Source organism: Poecile atricapillus, chromosome W, assembly GCF_030490865.1.
Source record: "Poecile atricapillus isolate bPoeAtr1 chromosome W, bPoeAtr1.hap1, whole genome shotgun sequence".
Classification (NCBI taxonomy): domain Eukaryota; kingdom Metazoa; phylum Chordata; class Aves; order Passeriformes; family Paridae; genus Poecile; species Poecile atricapillus.
The window spans coordinates 18,974,203-18,994,014 of record NC_081288.1 but is presented as its reverse complement, the minus strand read 5'-3'; the positions used below and the strand labels follow the sequence as shown (position 1 = coordinate 18,994,014).

The window sequence follows — 19,812 nt, the reverse complement described above, 5'->3', positions numbered from 1 at the left end:
TGAGGAAAAAGCAGACATTGCACTCTGTTATATTCAAGTTCTATTATAAGGACTACACAGGAGTGTACATAAAGGTAATGGTGATTTACACCTTCACTAAAATAAGATTTGTTTAAAAGTAATCAGTACTCATGGAGCCTCATCTGCAAAATGGAAAATAATTCTTACAGGTGTACAAAAACCTGATTAAGACATACACACTTCACTCTTGCTGTGTAATTTTGTAAATGCATCTTGAACTAAATCTGAACCTGAAAATTAATTCAGATTTTGCTATCAAAAACACCAGGGCAGACTACTCTGCCTATTTAGGAGATGATGCTGAGTTTTCAAATGCAAAATTTTTCAGGCAAACCCTTGGATTTCTCAAGTCCTTACCAATATTTGAAATTTTAAAGATTCACCCTCACTAGGCAGTTCCTACCTAGCATGTTCTGAATCATCTCTTTATATTTTCTAAAATTCCACTAAATGAGCATTCTTTCTCCTTTCTACATGCAAATTTGTATCCCTGATGCTCTTCTCATCTTGTATTATGTCGCCCTGAAAACTCAGCTTCTGAGCTTGCTAACATGGTTTTCTAAAGACTTTCCCAGGACAGTAACTATAAACATAGATATGTGTACATTCTTTCTGTTACACATCCTGTGATGGGCACCTCTCATGGCCAGTGCAGTGGGAAAGTGTTATCCTGACCATCCAATCCCTGGCCGTGGTAAGAAGCCTATAAATCCTGGGAGAAGAAATAAACTCTCTTTTCTTTTCACCACACCTCGACCTGTGTCCGTGTGATCTATTCATCTTCAGTGGTAACAGTATTACATGAAGATTTCACATTAAAAAAATACCCTAAACCACCTTGTAACATCTGCATTGTCACACTGTGTTCCTGGGCAACGATCACATATTTGTGGCTGAGTTAAACACTTGGCATTTATTCTTTTTCTTCTTCCCTCTAAGAAACTAGGTTATTATTGCTTCATAAAGTAGTGCCTGGATGGTATTACTAGCTAATTAATGTCTATTTAGTGGAAAGGGCTGCAGCCATCTTCCAGCACCTACGGGCCTTTTTTCTTCCTTTCCCTGACAAGACCAGATGGCATCCTGGCCAACCTTCACCCATCCTTCACAAGCCATGCACTTGATTCAGAAAATGCAGCCAGCAGCTTGGGAAACACATTACCATCACAGCTGGACAGATGCTAAAAAAGTGCTGGTTACTGCCCCGAATAGTGGGAAAATTAATGACTTCAATTAAAATATGCAGATTAAACCTCTACCAAGATATAGTCACCTTTTCATCTCTGTATGCTATTGGGGTTTTTATTTTATTAAATTTTCCAGCTCTCATCATATAACAGGGTGACAAACAGCTAAGAAGAGAAATACATGGCCAACAACAAACACACCAGGCTGTGAGGTCTTCTGCATCTCACAGCACCATTTAATCAAAGGATGAACTCATTCATGTACAAAGGAAGGGTCAAATTACCTGTATCAGTGCAGTCAGACCAGAATATTTACCTTTTTTCAAGATCAAGCACCTCTAGTCCTAGGAAGTTGTCATCCCAATGTGGGTTTTTTAAAATGCAGTGTTCATACTAATTGATGTTCCTACTAAACTACAATCTGCCCCAGCTCCTGGTTACTGCATCAAGACACTGTTCCATGTCCTGTCCAATCCACCACAGATCAAAGAGGAACAAATAAGGAACAAACCATGAAATACTATTAATCAACAGCTACCTGAAAATAATATGAAGTTCAGTTAATTGGAAACAAAAGCATAATTTTTCTCTCAGAAAGACACCTGTCTCAAAACCATTTTATTCACACTATGCTTTAACCAAACAAGCTTGTCATCAAAAGCAACACCTAACATTATAATTATTTTTAGATCACATATTCTGTTCCCTGCTTTCATTTACTGAAATAATGTAAGGGATCATTCAACTTTGAATTTTTAGCTACATTCCTCACTTGTCAGAAATAATTATCTTAAAGAAGTTTTATGTATGTGTGTGTGTGTGTGTGTGTGTGTATATGTGCATATGCACACACCTACATGTGTGTATATAGTGATGTCAATACAATCTATACATCCTGAAACTATATAATAACCAACTGTGGTTATATCGTGTTTAGGAGAAAAATGACCACTGAGAAATCACTCCCAGTGAGTCAACAATGGCACTTTCTCTCACACCAAGTCCCCTGTCACTTGCCCTTGGCTATAGGATAATGCATTTTGAGCTGTACAATATTTCTGACTAGATAAAAAACACTGGATGCTGATGACTCTTAGACGATCCATGTCAGCTCTGTGTACAGGAGGAATTGATTCCTCTGTTCTCTGACATATTCCTGTTTAGGAATTTTGCTGAAATCCTTTTCTCAAATTTTAATTGAAAAATAATTTCTGAAGGGGCAAATATCTGCAGAGAACCTGTAAGCAACTTCAGCTGCCAAAATGTAACAGTGCTTTCTAAAGTACTTATTTTTTCCTTTAATGTGCCATGTTAGAGAGATTTTTTTAGATTTCTAAGTCAAACATCCAGAAACTTAGAAATCTGGGATCTCGAAATTTTGGGATCATTCTGCAACCCAGTTGCACTCAAATGTTAAGACAACTTTTAGTCACATTGCCACTTTCTTATTTCTTCTACTGGACTTTTGCCTCCCATATATGCACTGCACAGCCTCAAGATTTATTTCTTCCACACTGCCAAAACTGCGCACAGAATGCAAAATGATTAATGCCCTGCTAAGCATCTCTGACAGTCTCCCCATAGCATCCAGGTCTCTCATGACCATGAAATTCACCCTCACTGTGCTCCTTTAAGGTGAGGTTGCAATATTATCTGTATTCTGCAGCTGGAGAAGCAGGTACCAAGTTTCCATTCATTTTAGTAATAGAACCTGAGGCAACAGAAATCCTATTTCTCAGTTTCCAGCCCTCCACACCCTTTCAAAACCTCCTTGTAGTGGCCTCCCAGTAACCAAACCTACTTCACAGTGGACATGCACAGAATGAAGAGACCATGGTTAATCGGCCACTCGTGAAAAGTTTGTTGTAAATCCTCACCATTCAGAATTTCTGTCACGGATGCTGAAAAGAGAAGCCAGTCCCACAGAGCATCATTCTTGTCTTGTCTTAAATTTAATAATACCTTGCTGCCTCCACTGCAGTCCCCTGACTCATTTACCATACACCTTCCACCTTGGTAGCAAGTGAGGCGGTGTCTAAACATATTTCAGAGCTTGCCCACCAGTGTAATAACCTGCAAAAACACAGAATTCTCTATTCTGGAGAGAAACAGCCACAGACCCTTCCCCCATGCCCCTAGCCTGTCTCACTCATCACTTACCTATCTGTACCCCATGCCCTCCTCCTTTTTCATTATTCCCATTCTGACTTGCCAGACACACCTGGTTATATCCTCTGTGTCCTGAACAGCTCCCCTCCTTTAACCCTATTCCCCGACTTCTGGCACATGCTCCCTTTTTCCTTCTACTCCTTTGGCTCTTGCAACCTCTTTTCCTTGGTCCCTCATACACCTTCTCCTGACCATCTCTATTTGACCATGCCTACTGCATCCATTTTCTCCTTGCTGCTGGAGATCAGCTAATGAGCAGCACAGTCCCACTTCTCTCAGCCCTGTGGGCAGGTCAGCAACCTGAATTAAGCACACAGGAGCATAACTCCTCTGTGAGCATGTACAGACAGAAATTTTTTGAAAGCAACGCTTTTGAACCTTAGGTGTCTCCAAAGTGCACAAACAACCCATCAGCAGGGCAAACTCAGAGGTAATTTTCAAGACAGCAAAAAGGCATCTCACTGGTATTATGATGACATTTTACTAAATGTCAAGCTTCCAAAATTTCGTTCCAATGAGGTTCATTCCACTACCAGCACCAACACATGTCAGGAAATAACCACTGGATTTATTTATTTGAAAGAAGGTCATTTAAAGGAGCACATTTCCCACAAATCTTGTCCTCAGAAAAAAACTGTCTTTTTTGTTAAAGTTTTTACTAAAAGAAAAAGAATCAGTCATAGACTGAATCTTAGCATGAAAATTTTCAGCCAAAACAATTAAAGTTTTGAGAAACTGTAAAGAAAACAATTCCTCATAGTAGGCAGTGACAGGGACACTTTACTCTGAGCAATGCTACCAGCTTACTTTGTACTTAATAAATCTACCAAATGTAATTGCTACAGCTAAGCAAACATTTCCAGTCATGCTGATGTAAACAAAATCATTCTTCTTATCAATAAGAAACTAGTCCACATGTTCTCACCATTTCTCCACACTGCCTAAAACTCTCTAAGCATCATTTTTCTCACAGCTTTTCCAGCTTCAGATTTTGGGCCCTGCCATTCCAGTCGATGGAAAAATGAACCTGAATTCACCATTCTTCTCTTTGCGAAGAATATCAAGAACCGATCCAGAATCCCTCAGGGAGAAAACCAGGCAATTTAATCCTGGCAGTGCTACCTTGATCACCATTTCTTGCCATGACACCTCCTCCTGACAGCAATTTCCGGTTAGCTGGAAAGTTTCTAGTTGGTAGCCTCATGGCAAGACAGCCTGCCATCCACACTACACCTGTCCTGGAGCTGTAGGCTCTGCTTGCCCTGTACCTTGCAGCCCCCTCCCACACAACCTGACAGAAAAAAAAACTGAAAAAAAGGCCACATGGTCACTATTCCTAATTTTTCTAAACTAAGTTTTAAAACCTGCCCATAGGGTTGCTGATACTGTAGAACTAGAAACACATAATGCATAAATACATTATGTACTTGGGGGGTGAGGGGAATACAACCGCAAAACACAAATTGTTGGGGAAGGTGAAACAGGGAAACCTTATGAATGTGATGGTTTAACAAAAGATTCTGGAAATATGAAGGCTAGAATCAAAGTAGAAATGAAAGCCTGCTTTGAGTCATAGGATACTGAGTACTGGTTAACCAAAGAACAATAGCTTAGCCAGCTAGAGGAGAATCCCTGTTGATAAAACAATGTCCTTCTGCTGATAAAGAATGCAAAGGTCAAGAAGCAAGGAAAGAACTTGTAAGGTTTTGTAGAATCTAAAATGCAACACTGTATGTTAATAGAGGGAAGCGCATAGGCTGAATGTAAATTCTTTAGTGGGTGTGTCTCATGGTGATTGGTTACTAAGAATTAGAATATTCACGATAGAAAAAGATATATTGAATTGTAACAAGAACTTCGCTCTTTTTACTCTCTTTACTCTTTACCCTTTACTCTGACCTCTTCGCTCTTTTCTCTTAACTCTTACCCCTCTCCCCCTCTCCCCCACTCCTAACTCTCAGCCCCCTCTCCCTGCTCCTACCCCTCTCGTCTTCCCTGCTCTCTCCCTCTGCTTTTTCCCTCTTTCCCTCTGCTCTCTTACTCCCTCCCTCCCTCATCCAACCTCACCTCCCCTGTTCTACCTGTTTGTTCCCCCCTCCCCCAGACCACGTGGACGCCAAGGCTGGTGGCGGACACGGGTCTCCCCTCCTTTTACCCTTATAATAAATTGCTTATACTTAAACAGCTTGACCCTGGAGAAGTCTCTCACCGCGAGCGAGAATTTATTTCACTCCAATAACAAATAACTTTCAAAGCCAGCAACAGAGTTCTGACAAACATTTCCCATCTAATCTTTGGTAGTGATCCACTGATGGTTTTGAATATCTAAAATGAAATGACCAAAAAGTTGAGAACCACTTTTAATAGACAAAAAGTGATAAATAAGCAGAATAAAAGATATTTTTAATAGGTCTGAGCATAGTAGATAGTGCTAAGGTGGTAAAAAATTCTTTTATGGGGGAACTATGAGAAAGAAAACTACTGTACAGCCATCCTACGTGATTCAAGATTATATAAAAACCATTAGCTACATCTTTGACAATAAGCAGCAATTCTGGAGGCTTCTGCTTTGTCACATTGCATCAGAGCTGCCTTGAGGGTGAATGCTTTGACCTTTCACCTAACCAGTTGCCAAGATTTTCTTAGCTGGAACTTCAGTCATCCAAAATAAGGTATTTTTTCAAAAACTTGGATTTAGATTAACTAACAGGGCAGCGTGCCACAGAGAATGAAACAAAGGCAAGAACAAAAAATAATAAACAATGAGGAAGAACAGAAGAGAGAAGCAAAAGAGAAGTAGCAAAAAGTATTTGTAATTTCAGCATGTTGGCACAATTCATTAAGCTTAAAAGAGACATTAGGGATTGTCTGTGATGACAGGGATGCATCATCAAGCAGAGAAATGCAGAGGACTCTTACTGCAGCATATGTGTCTGGCTGGCGTCCTTTTGTTTGTCAGGTACCTCATAGTGGGGAGAAATCTTCCCAAGGCCGCTGTCACTCAGCATCCTCTTCCGAACTGCAGGGTTCCACCGATCCGATATTCTAAGGGAGAAGGAGGAAGAGAAAGGCATTCACACCCCTTGTGTGCTCCACTTGGAAGTGGTCTTATGATCATTGGTTCCCAGCATTTTTCAGCCCACAGCAAGTTAAAATAGATTAATTCATTATCAGTACAATGCTGTTCCTAAGGATGAGTAGAAGTATTTCTGATCTGTCAAGAGGATGATGAGAAACAGAGACACTTCATGATCGGTCTTAGAGACAAAGGGCTTTAGGGTCTTACACAGTGGAATCAAAACTCTGACCATGCAGAGAAGTTTGTAATTCAATCATTAGAGATTCATGGCAGGATTTAGGGCCAGGTGGTGTGAGGTGGCTAAAAGGTGCTGAAGTCCACTAGTCCTGCTGTGTGCTCCAGAAAATCTAATGGAATAGATTAGTGGAATACACTGCTGTCCTCCTGTAATTACCACGTCTCGATTTGTTCCTGCCTAATACCCGCCCTCCGATATCTCCTAATCCTTCAGAAAAGGGGACCAGAAAGAGATGCCCATCACTAATACAGCTGCTGAAAATCAGATCCCAGCAACACTCACCCAGTTGCCTGCTCCACTACCAGATCAGGCATTCCTGGAGGCGTCCCCACCTGCTGAGACATTACCATCTCTGGGTCCAGAATAAAAATCTCGTCCTGCGAAATTTCTGTCACAAAGTGCAAATGTTCCTGTTGGAGTGACACAAGCAACAGATAATGAACCTGCAGTATCAGTGGTCTCTCAGAGTACCCAGTGCCCTAGAATGAGTTGACTGCATGTCAGGTTCTCTGAAGAATATTAGAGGGACTCTGTGTATTTAAGTGTGTACTCATACACACACACACTAAAATCAATGGCACAGAAGTCACCAATTCATAGGTCATCAATTTCAAACCAAACAAGATTCCCAATGAGCAAGCTGCACACTCACAGCACCACTTTAAAGGCTGTTATTCAATAACTATGCCATTCTGATGAATCCTGGAGGTCTACCCAAATAGCTGAGGTTTGCGTTTTGAAATGAGGACCAACATCTGAAGTCTCTTCTTTGATGATGGTTGACAAAACTTTTCTTGTTTGGGAGTACTCTTCCAGATCTCCACCACTTGTACATTCTGTTTTCACATCTCTATTACCAAAGCTCTCTTTCTCAATCCTTTATTTGTGTGATTGACACTGAAGGTTAATTGTCTTTCAAAAAAAACCACTGAGTGTGAGTATGCCTGTCTATGTAGGCAAATGGGCAGGAAATTTGCCATTGTTTGAGTGCTGAGACCAGCCAGCACACAGTATTAATTTTTCCCCCACAGAATCACAGGATGAAGTAGGCATTAAAAATGACCATTAGTACAGTGTCAAGTATTACAGAAATGCAGAATAAGCCAGAGTAAAATTGCCCAGTTTAATCTGTAGCAGCATCTTCTTCACCCCTGCCTTCCCAAGGTCCCAAGATTGCAACATCAAACCATTTATTTGACAGTGTGAAAAGAAGTCCCATGGTGTCTACATGCAGACACTGAACATGGAAGCTCTGAACTAACGTCCCAACTCCTTCTGCTTGAGCTAAAGCACCAGCTGCTTTTGCTAAGAAACAGTAACACGTTCATGTGATTCAGAAACAGCTTACAGTGCTCTCAGGGGGACCAGATACAAACAGCCACAGTGTGAAATCAACAGTTTGAACCTAATGCTGAGCCACTAATTGGCCTGTTCTGACTACAAATCAGAAACAACAAAAGCCCTGTAAAATTTTCAATTTCTTAGAAAATACATTCAGATTGTCAGATCTATGCCACAGGCTTGAATCCAGCAGAGATATACATTGTTTTGGGGTTCCTTGTGGTATTTTATACATCTCTGTTCATAATTCTCAAATTGTAACAACATCTTAACTTCCATAGCTATTTCATGGTGCGCACACATGCACACTCCCACAGGATCAAGACTTCTGGTGCCTAAAAACATTAGTGAAAAGATAAATACAAATACATTGGTGCCACACAGATGCCCCTAGTAAGACTTGATAAGGAAAACAATTGCAAAAAATTCTCTTCTGCATCAGATTGGTAGTAAACAGAATGGCAGATGGTCAGCAGATACAAGACTTCAGTGAAACAACATGAATTAGATCAACTGAAAAACAGTCCAGAATTTTTTTCTCTACTTCTCATGAGTAACACTGCAATACACAGGAAGAATGTCAAATAATTCATTTTAAGCTGCATTTGACATAGATTAAAAAAAAAAATAATCTATATGAAATGAAAACAAATAAGGATTTACCTGAGATCTGTCAATGCGGTAAAAACGATCAGCAGAAGTTGCTGCAAGAGAGAGAAACAACAGAAAACAGTCTGAGCAGGACTGCCTGGAGAAGATGGGCTGCACTACCATTACTGGCTCATAAAACAACCCCTGTGTCAGGGAAGTCACAGTGGCTCCACAAGGACATAAGCTAATTCCTAATGTCCATATGAGTGGTGTGTCCTGGGTCAGTACTGTGACCAGCATCTTTGTCAGCAGCACAGACAGTGGGGTCGAGCATGCCCTCAGTGAGGTCCCTGCTCACACCAGCCTTGGTGGAGCAGTGAACACACTGGAGGTGAGGGACACCAGCCAAGGGCACCTTGACACACGTGAGAGGTGGACCAGTGCAAGCCTCATGGAGCTCAACAAAATGCAAGGTCCTACACAGGAGCCATGGCAACCCCAGGCACTGCCAGAGGCTGGGTGGAGAAGTGACTGAGAGCAGCCCTACAGAGGACTTGATGGCTGGTGAAAAACTCAGCATGAGCCAGCTAAGTGCGCTTTTAGCCCAGAAAGCCAAGCATCTCCTGGGCTTCAGTAAAAAGGAAAGTGGCCAGCAGGTCAAGAGATGGGATTCTCCACCTCTACTCTACTCTTGTGAGACCCCACCTGGAGTGCTGTGTACAGTTCTGTTGTCCCCAACACAAGAAAGACCTGGAACTATCAGAGAAAGTCCAGAGAAGGGCCATGAAGTTGATAAAGGGACTGGAGAACATCCCTTACAAAGACAGACTGAGAAAATTAGGGCTGTTCAGCCTGGAGAAGAGAAGGTTGCATGGAGGCCTCAAAGCAACCTTCCAGCACCTGAAGAGGCCTACAGGGAGGCTGAAGCCGGACTCTTCATCATGAACTGTGGTGACAGGACAAGGAGTAAGGGGTACAAACTGAAAAAAGGGGAAATTTAGGCTGGATATTAGGAAGAAATTATTGTCAGAGTGGTGAGATGGTTTCCCAGGGAATTTGTGAAAGCCCCAACCCAGGCAGTGTTCAAGGTCAGGCTGCATAAGGCCTCGAGCAGCCTGGTCTAGTGAGACTGTCCCTGACTGTGGCAGCGGGGCTGGGTCTAGATGATCTTTAAGGTCCCTTCCAACCACTAACATTCTACAATTCTGTGATATTCCTATCCCATCAAATGCTGAATTTGAAGATAAGGCTTAATGAAACAGTAGTCACTGAAAATATTAAGTTGAAATAAATATTTTTAAAATGTGTAAAATGGATTTCAGTCTTATAAGAAGAATTGATTACATTAAAATATGTGACAGAAAAAGCTGCTTTGTTCCGATGAGACTATAGCAAGCATATACTGAATTTGATGGGTCTAATGGGATTAATTCAAATTCTGAATCTAAAGATCAATAATACGCTTAGGAGCTCCTTATAAATCAAAATCACGGCCACAGATATTGACTCTGAATTAGCAATATGTTCAAGGACAATTTATTCTATTCATGAAAAATACATGAAAATTGGGGGATTCACCAAATAAAGCATGTATTATGAATCTTGTCATTGTCAAATCATTTATATTACTAAACCCAAAAGTAGTTATCACCTACAATGTGCTTCATCAGATGCCATTTTTTTGTATCTGCTTTGCATTTATTTGGGTGAGTGAAATCAGGTTCATTCACTCTGCAGTTTTGACACAAGAGCACAGTGATGTAGCATTGTAGGTTTTGGCAGTTCACAGGAATATCAAATACTAAAGACAAAATCTGAACACATCTACCCATCCAGCTTTCTCCAAAAGCCAAACAGATTCTCACCATGGCTTTTATCAATGTCCCTCATGAGAGACAAGGAAGGGTGATTAGAAATTGCCAAGGATAATTTGTTTTTGTTTTGAGCATTAAAAATTTAAATCTCCTCATGCTGAAGCTTTTGTAAAAGCAGATGCCATCCATTTCAGCTGCTAATTCCTGTGCTCTGGAGCCTGATGTAAAGCCCAGATAAATCATCTGCTTTGACAAAGTCTGGGCCAAATACAAGTGCAGCTCTCCACTGCAGAGTTACAAGGAAAGGGAGGTACCTTTCTGTTACCTAAACATTGTAGTGCTTAAAGTACCTGCAGAGAAACCAGGGTAAAGAACTCAGCCTTGCCAGCAGCAGTGAATTGCCACAACTGGCTGCACTCTGAGCTCAGGCAGTGCATGCCATAAAGTCTGCTCATCACAGCAGAGACACTGATAAACCACAGATAACCTGCCTCTGGGAAATGCCCCTCTGAGGGATGAAAAAGCTACAGAAGATATTTCGATTATTATATGAAGGACCTGTTTCATCTTTTAGAGGAGAAAGGGGGGCACTCAGCTCCATTTTTACCTGCTCAGTGTAAGAAGTAATAGTTACCCCCTTCTAGTAATACATTCAGAGCTGTTATCTATAAGCCCACCAGAAGCAGGCAGCATGCTATGCACAGGAGAGGGGAGATGCACTTACCATCTAGGAAGCACCATCTAGGAGAGAGCCTCTGAACAGAAAGTACTCTGGGGAAAGAGCTTTCCTGGTCCTGGATAGGGCATGAAAATTACATTATTAAAAAACCCCAACAAACTGTTTCTTCTCTAGAAAGCACTTCTAAGATTTTCTAGACTTTGACTTTTTTATTTTGCTTTACTGACATTGCACAATGTGCAAAATCTATATAACCCAGGAGCCAAATGAAATTACTGGGGAGGAATTTAGATCTTCTTCCTGACCTGTACTTATCAAAGGCTCAAATGGGCTACCTCATGTGTTTTTAGCTCTTACTGGAAAAGCAAAAGAGATCAAAAGGGATCTAAGAGAGCAGAGGGTGATCATGGATGGCTCTGTTCCATGGTCAGCCAACTTCCTAAATCTACTGCATACAATATTTAAACACAAATATATTTGCACAGGGCAAAACAGAGTAGCATGGATCTTTGGCACGCACAATGTATATAGACACAGGTTCTATACTTATTCACATCTTAAGCAGTACAACCAGCACATCTGCAAATGTTGTAAATTCAGGTACGTGTTGGCTCAAGATTATTTACTTCTCTTTCAGACAACAGACCACAGAGTAGTACACCAAATGACGTGGCAGGAAAAGGAAAAGCTACAGGGAGGATTTTACTTGATCCCATAAACCTTATTCTCATATGCAGGTTATGGTATCCAGCCTCTGTGCTTCACAGAGATGGAGACAATGACAGCGTAACATTCCATAAAGTGAACTATAACTATACATGAGGAGCAAATAACACATTTCAGGGATTTCACAGAATCAGATTTAAAATACAACTTTGTCTAATACAGGCAAACAGATTTGTGGGATTTTTAGGTTTGATTGTATGGCCACTGGAATGTTTGTTGGAAAATCAAGGAAAATCCACTAGGCTTGCTGACATTGTTGTATCTACATGCACAAAGCTTTATGTATCTTAATATTTAGTCCACTCTGTGTGAAATGGAGGGGACTGCAACGCAAAGGACAAAAGAAAGAAAACGTCCAATGGTGTGTACTAAAATGCAGCTTATAAAAAGACGAGAAATTAGTAAAATTCATAGAGTACAAAATGCTGAGAAAATGAAGATAGGAATACTGCTGGTGAATTTCAACTCAAGTCACAAATTGCACTTTGTGACATACTCCCTCCAAGACTTCATTACAGTCCAACTACGGACCTAGCTTGCAAAGTCTCAGGCCCATGAGAATGATATTTTGTGAGCATTAAACTCATTACAGAAACAAAACAGAATGAGAAAACACTCCAATATATTTTTTCTCATTTGCACCTGGGTTTGCTAGTATTTCTGCTGACTGCCTGCTTTGAACTGCAGAGGAATCACACAAGTTAATTGCATTTAGGAGACTTAAAAGTACCCATGACACCTTATTAGTGAGGTATGAAGATGGTTTCATCAGCTCAAGCACCCTATTCATGCCCTTTATCCCCCTCTTTTCCCCATTTCTGTAATATATAGAGGGATACCAAGAAATATGGAACAAACCTCAAATTAATCTAATGAGACAATTTGCAGAAATGACCCACTGAGGGGAAAAAAAAAAAAGAATCCTAGACAAACAAGTGATGAAGAGAAAACACAGAGAGGGGGAAATTTAAAATGTAGCATCATAAAAAATGAATGGTATGTTAGGGATTTCACACTGCTGTGCACTAGAGAAGATGAGTAGGCAACTAATTTATATACTGCTGTAACTGCAGAGGTTAGAACCAAGTATGGAGCTGATTTCTGACATTTCACACTCTCTTGTACATCTCCCCATATACACAGATTTAGTCCTTCATTTTACCTCAGGCAGTTTCCTACACATGGAGCAGTCAGCAGCCACTTAGGTTAATTTATAATGAGAACAGAATCATACATGCTGGTTTATTAGTCAATTTTCTAGACACTAACACTGTTCTAAAACTCCGTTCCAGGGCAATGATTGATGGAAATGTCAAGAATATGAAGTTAGCATTGGATAGGGAAACAAAGAAACAAACCATGAACTGATATAAAGAAGGCAACTCCAGGAAAACATGCCAAATTGTATTTTCTTATAGTGTCTGCAGCCAGTGCATCTACAGGCATTCTTGTGAAACTGGAATTATGTATCACCCAAGTAATGATGAACCCCAAAGAAATTATCTGCAATTTCACCACAACTGGTTCCTGTGGGCTGGGTCTCTGTATGCCCTCTCAGTGAACTCATGCCAGCTGATCCAACACGACTTGCATTGTTATTTCTAGGAAAATACTATCAAGACCATGCAAATTTTCCTGTGATCCTAAGCACTATGTCAACTGAGCATGGTTTGTACCAAGTCTCCATGCTAATATTAGATAATTTCAAGAGTCAGTAGAGTTATTTGTCTCATACAGAAAACACACATGTGCTTAGGATGTACTAAAACATTACCTTGAAGATTATGTAAAGGTAGATGACTGTCCTGTACAGAATTATTAAGAGGATGGGCCTGCTAAAACACTTTTTGTTTTCTCAGTGATAGACTTCATTACAACAGCTATGCAATACAATGTCATTGTTCAGTTTCTCAGACAGAGGAACAATTTTACTTTTGTCATTTGTCCCACAGGACGCATTTGTTCATTCACTTGAATATGGAAAATACTGTTATTACAACATCACTCACATCATCAAGCTCTGCTAATTTTAAAGGTGATTCCATAAAACTTGTCCAAGAGAAGGCAGAACTAGCTTCCAATATTTAAGGGTAAACAAAATAATCAGAAAATTAGAAATTCATCTAATATATGGGTCTTTCACCCAAGAATATATGGGTTCAAATGCAAAGAGTGTCATTCCCATTTTTAAGCCTCTTTCTGTTCTGATACTAAAAGGAAAGCTTATCTTACCTGGTAATGAACTCTCTGTGTAGTAGAGGTTACTGACTGTAGGTCCTAGCAGGAGAATGAAAGACATGGCAGTGATGAAAAAGATTAAAGCAACAAGAAGAGCTGTTTGCAGTTCTATTATCTGAAGTGGCTGGGCAAACACAAATAATTTTGCAAATATTTTTCACTGGTTTTAAGCATATGAAACAAACTCCACAGAAAAGTCAGGGAAACTTAACCCAAAGTTTAGATTTGTATACATTTGGTCCAAAAAATAGTTTCAGAAAAAAAACCAAACAAAACCTTACACTGTATCTTTATTGTGGTAAAAAAATCTATTTGTTCTAAGAGAACTATCTAAATTAACAATATCAGTAACAAAATTAATGAAAATATAGTAAGACACTTTTGCAAATATTTCTGAGTGATTAATGCACTAAAGAAAACCACTGACAGTTCTCTCTATTTTAAGACAACCTCACTCCAAGGAGGTCATATCAGAATGATCCTGACATTTAACAGGGTTCAGGCTTCTAATTTATTTTAATAGAGATTCTGTCAGATAGTTATAGCACATGACACAGTCTACTAAAGAGCCTGGCCTGCACACCACTGCCCTCCAGCAGCATGCAAGTTGGCAGAGCCCAGTAAACCTTGGCATCTCTGCTCCCAGCAAGTGGGACAGAGCCAAATCAAGCACACACACAAAAATTAGTACAAACCCTGCAATAGGTTGGAGAAACACAGCTTCTCCACAACCAGTATGGGTAATTCAACCAAAATACCTAGCTCTGATTTCTTCAAGGGTTGTACCTAAAACTGCCTGAACTCAGTGTGAGATCACATTTCTAATCTGATGAGATCATTGACATTATTATTTCTGTCATCATTATTATTATTATTATTACTATTATTATTTACTACAATTTTCTGTACTGGATACTTCAAATATGCACCACCTATGGTTTTATATTTGATAACAAGAGTTACACCCCAGGTCTGAATGTCCAAAAGTGCATTTGATGAAGGTAATCCTGGCTGAAATGCATAGAAGTGAAAACCTGAAGTGAGAAACTAAGGCTCACATTCAGACTGCATGTGCAGGGATCCAAAACTTATGGGAAGTCAGTAGCTCCCAAAGAGTTTAGTGGATGGGATGAGGTTCATAGTTCCTTCATAAATTAGACAACAACATAATTTAGGCAATTTATAACAATTATAAATTGTTATAAATGTAAATGCATAAATTCTTTATAAATGTAGCGTCCACAGACTTGTAAATATTATTGAAAGCTGTCACTAAGAGACTGAAAAAAAACCAGAGACAATACATTAATGAAAATCCATTAGTTTTATCATTAAAAGAGTTCACACTTAAAATTATTTAGGTAATGAAGAATTTAGAGTCTGCATTTCCTCTGTATTGTAGAATGAACTCTCATGAGACAAGGTGCTCGAGAATAAGAGCAAAACTATTGTTAGCTGCATGAACACCCATTTCTGTGTCTTTGGAAAGATCTAGTTGATATTTGCTGTGTTTAGTGGTGTCTCAGATTACTCAATGACAGCATTAGAGAACTATATTTGCATAATTAGACCCACTCAAATACCACAGTGTTTATCTTTGCATAACACACTTTCTAATCTATAATTTATGTAATTTCAACAAGGTATATGGGAAGTTCTAGTATTCCATTATAAATCAAGGAGAAGTAAACACACCCATCCACTTCAATTCTATTATCATTTAAAAGGAATCAGTATGATTTTTAATTGCCTGTCTAGTGAATATTTTCAGTACTTTTATTATCATATCTGAATTCTAGAATTTTGATTTCAACAGTAGGCAAATTGCAATACTCTTGATACATGATTGTTGCAATTATTAGACCCCTGCTGAACTGAAAGAAGCATAAAATAGGCCTGTAAATGATACCTGAATTCACAAAAGCCTCACCTCTTGTAGACGGTCAATGTACATACGACAAGTCTCCAAGTCACAATCTCCTCGTACAACTATGATTCCTAGGGGAATGGCTGAAAAAAATCAAAAAACAAAGAAAAACCTCTTTCACTGAAGTCTCTTTAACTGTAACAGACTTGCAATGGTTTCCAACTGTTTTTTTAATATCCTCATGATTCTTTTTTACTATTTAAACCTTAACAGTTATGTAAAAACAAGAGCATATTATTCATCATTATTTTCACTCATTTATAATTATCAAATATCTCATTTTCAACCATCTTTCATTGTTTCATGAAAGAAGCTAAAACATATTCAGTTAAACTGTGTACTTCATTTTCAGATCTGAATATCAAATATTGTCTGCAAAACAAAGGGACATACCCCAGAACAAGTGTTATGGGAGAGACCCTTATACCTTGCAATAAGAGTGATATTTAATTCTCAGAACTCATAGTCTACAGATTTAAAGCAATGGAAGCCACAGCCTGATTTCAGGGAAAACTATCCAACACCAGGTTATTTTAATGTAAAGGTGCTTCTAAATCAAAACAGACATTATTCCACTTACACACAGAATTGACACATTTCCATATTTAGTCAGAAAAAAAACAAACAGAAGATAACTTGTGAAAATACAGCAAAACCTTTCAGGTTAGGACAAAAGTTTTAATAACAGGAAATTGAGGTTTCCGCATTCATTCTGTTATTAACACCAAAAAGAGTTCAAAGCAAAATAACAAAAAGAAAAATAAATAATAAAGAATACAATAAAAGAGAAAAAAGTAAGTCCACAAGAAAGCTACCAAGAGAGCTACCTACTAAGATCATGTTAAATAAAAAGAAAACAAGTGAAAACTCTTGAGTACCTGTATTTGTGAAAGCAAATCACTGAATTAAGTTATTTTTTTTCTCCCTGAAGGTTCTTTAATCAAATAATGGCCAAAAAATTTTGGAAGCAGCAGGAAAGATATTTAAATCTTCACATGAAATATTCCAGAAACAGAACAGACTATCAACTCATAAACAATTTTGATAACTGAATAATGAGCAGCAACATAAAATCACCAAGGTTTCTGAGATAAACAGAAAACACAACTGTGCTGCAACCCTTCCCGCTGTTGAAAAGAATTTGATTAAGCAGGAAAGATACTTAAATACTGACAAGATTTCATTCTGATAAGAGAACAAGACAGTGATAAAAGATATTGGGAAAGAGACCTCTTATTTTTCCGGTCCACTGAGGCTTGAAGCACAAAAGGAGCTCAGTGGTTTCCAGGGAAAAGAGCTGGGGAGCACCTTTTGTAGTTGAGGCCACTGTGGACTTCAGAGGCCAGCACAGGGCTAAACAATGCTGCCAGAATTGTGTTTGGGAAGCAAATTGAACAGCAGAAGAGCTGTGGACCCAGGAAAACAGGAGTCAGGGAGAAAAATGCTGGAGTGTGAACAGGAACATAAAGAAGGAATAGGTGGGAAGGAAGAGGTCACACATCTCCTGAAACAACACAGACATCCAATAGTGATGACAATCCTCCTGCACACAGGAGGGCCAGGTGGAAACAGAGCTCATGGAGACCTCCCAGATTCTTTCACTACTGAACAGAGACTGAGAGACAAGAGTGTGGAAGGAGGGTCAGAAACAGGGCTTGCTTCACGCACTCCAGTGCTCTGGGTTACTGACTGATTCTCTTTGCTTAGTGTTTATTATTGTTCAACCTGCTTTGGCAGGAGCCCCTTAAGCTCTTTGCAGAGAGTTCTTAATGGCTATCTAGTTTCAATTGAGCAGATCCCTTTGCAGCCTTTACTGAAAGAAGTGTTTGTTAAATTCATTTATAGCACTAAAAACTGAATTTCAGCAGACACAGCTACAACTCCAACAGCTACAGAGCACTAGGGAGTTACAGCACTGGCTCACAGATTGTCACCACAGATTTTGTCTCTCTTCTATGCGCTTAATGGGGACTAAAGCTTTGAACTGACAAAACACAGATAACAGAATTGGAATCCTTAACTATCATCATTCCTGAAAGACCAAAAGAGAAGAACCTTAAAACATTTGTAATTCTAAAAAAATTCACCAAAATGCCCAAGAAAAAAAAAACTAGCAAACAATAGATATCTTAGTGGTGATACTTTGTGAGTCTCATCTAATGATTGAAGAAGTAGTGATTCACAGCTTTAATTAATGTCATACTGGTTCTTAGTGGTCAAAGAACAGTTCTGAAAATCTGGGCTGTGTGACTTTGTCCTTAAAAAGAAAGGTGCTCCCTTAACTGTTTGGAAATCGTGAATTAGCATGATGTATGGCTTTTGGGATCAATGACTAGCTAAGAGGTAATGTCTGAGGTGGGTCTCAAGTGGTTCCATTCCATGTGGTTTATGGCCTTTGAAAAACCCTTGAAGTCATTACTGGATAACACCACAGGGTATGCTAATATGTTGCTTTCCAATTTTTGTTGTTTGTTTGTTGCTTGGTAGATTCCTTTTGCAAGAGCCATTTGGCTTTCAGCAAGGAAAATGTTCAGAGCCCTCATTTTTATCATAAACCACAATAAGCAATCAAAATGCACCACACAGTCAAGACTTGCAAAGTGCTTCACAATAGTTGCTGTTCTAAAACAAAAGCAAATGCTTAGTGACTGATAATGGGATAGAAACTCTGGGGTTCCTTCTCGTTCTACAAATAGTGCAATACCATGCAATAGAGGCAAAATGAGTTAATTTAGGATAAATCAGTTGAAGGCCAAGTCAACGTGCAAAGCAGACAATAACATTGTGGGCACTTAGATCCAGGACTACAGGAGCCTCTGCATTTGCTGTGTGGATGAGGATGTGGACAGTACAGAACTGGGCACAGGGATTACAGGATATGCCAGAAGAGAGGTGGGAGTGCAAACACATTAAGAGCATGGGCACTACAAAACAACTTTCCATGTACCCACACACTGTCCACTCCTGTGAATACACGGATAAACCCACACATGTGAATCTGCCAAAAATAAAGGATAGTCTCAGATCATGAGCCAAGCCACAGCACTCAAGTGCCAGATATTTTTCTCCTGAGGCGCCTGCTCTTCTGGCCACTTGCATCCATCTCCCAGTTCCTTTGTGCTCCCCAAATGATGAAAAAGGATTTTGTCCAGGCAGCTGTGATGAGCAGCAGTGCAAAATCCCCAGGAAATGAGACAGGCAAACAGTTGCTTCATAATCTGAACCAGTACCGCAGAAAGGTTTTTGTTCCTAGCAACACTAACCAAAATCAAGGACCAGCAGGAGGAGGGTTGGGCAGATACAGCAGTATGGCCAGCCTGGTGTTCTAATTAACTGCAAGATTAGGAGTGATTTCCTAAGTCCTCATGAAATTAGCTATGGAATTTATAAACAACAAACAAATCTTCCACCTATTAAGTGCCCATTATGCTGAATACCTAGAGCTAGGGAACTCTTTAATAGTATTGAGGACACAAATGAAGGAAGCCAAAATACACTTATATATATTATAAAATTCAATTAACTTTCCTGTTTACTGTTAAAGAAAGGATTCAATTTGTGATCTTAATACCATGATTAACCCATTTAAATCCCAACAGCCTTGAGACAGAACATTACAGTAGATGTGAATGCCAGGAAAACTCATTCTGATTCTGACATACCTCAGGGGACTGGGGAGATTAGACATTGGACTGTAAATGTTTAATGTAACAAATAAAGGATCCTCACTACTGAATGTCATAAGAATGCCATTTTCCTGAGGGGCTTCCACTGATATTAAGAATATGAAGGACCAAGTAAA

The 19,812-nt window shown here is 39.4% G+C and overlaps 1 protein-coding gene across 1 annotated transcript in view; it reads right to left on the bottom strand.

The window, feature by feature from the left end:
* LOC131591767 (diacylglycerol kinase iota) overlaps positions 1–19,812 on the bottom strand; it is a 110,439-nt gene that overhangs the window by 38,387 nt on the left and 52,240 nt on the right. The window contains exons 19-24 of the mRNA XM_058862807.1: positions 16,014–16,093; positions 14,078–14,122; positions 11,165–11,234; positions 8,699–8,739; positions 6,977–7,104; positions 6,297–6,422 (exon numbers count right to left, since the gene is read on the bottom strand). Of these exons, the coding sequence (XP_058718790.1) occupies positions 6,297–6,422; positions 6,977–7,104; positions 8,699–8,739; positions 11,165–11,234; positions 14,078–14,122; positions 16,014–16,093 (490 nt within the window). The remainder of the gene's footprint in view (positions 1–6,296; positions 6,423–6,976; positions 7,105–8,698; positions 8,740–11,164; positions 11,235–14,077; positions 14,123–16,013; positions 16,094–19,812) is intronic.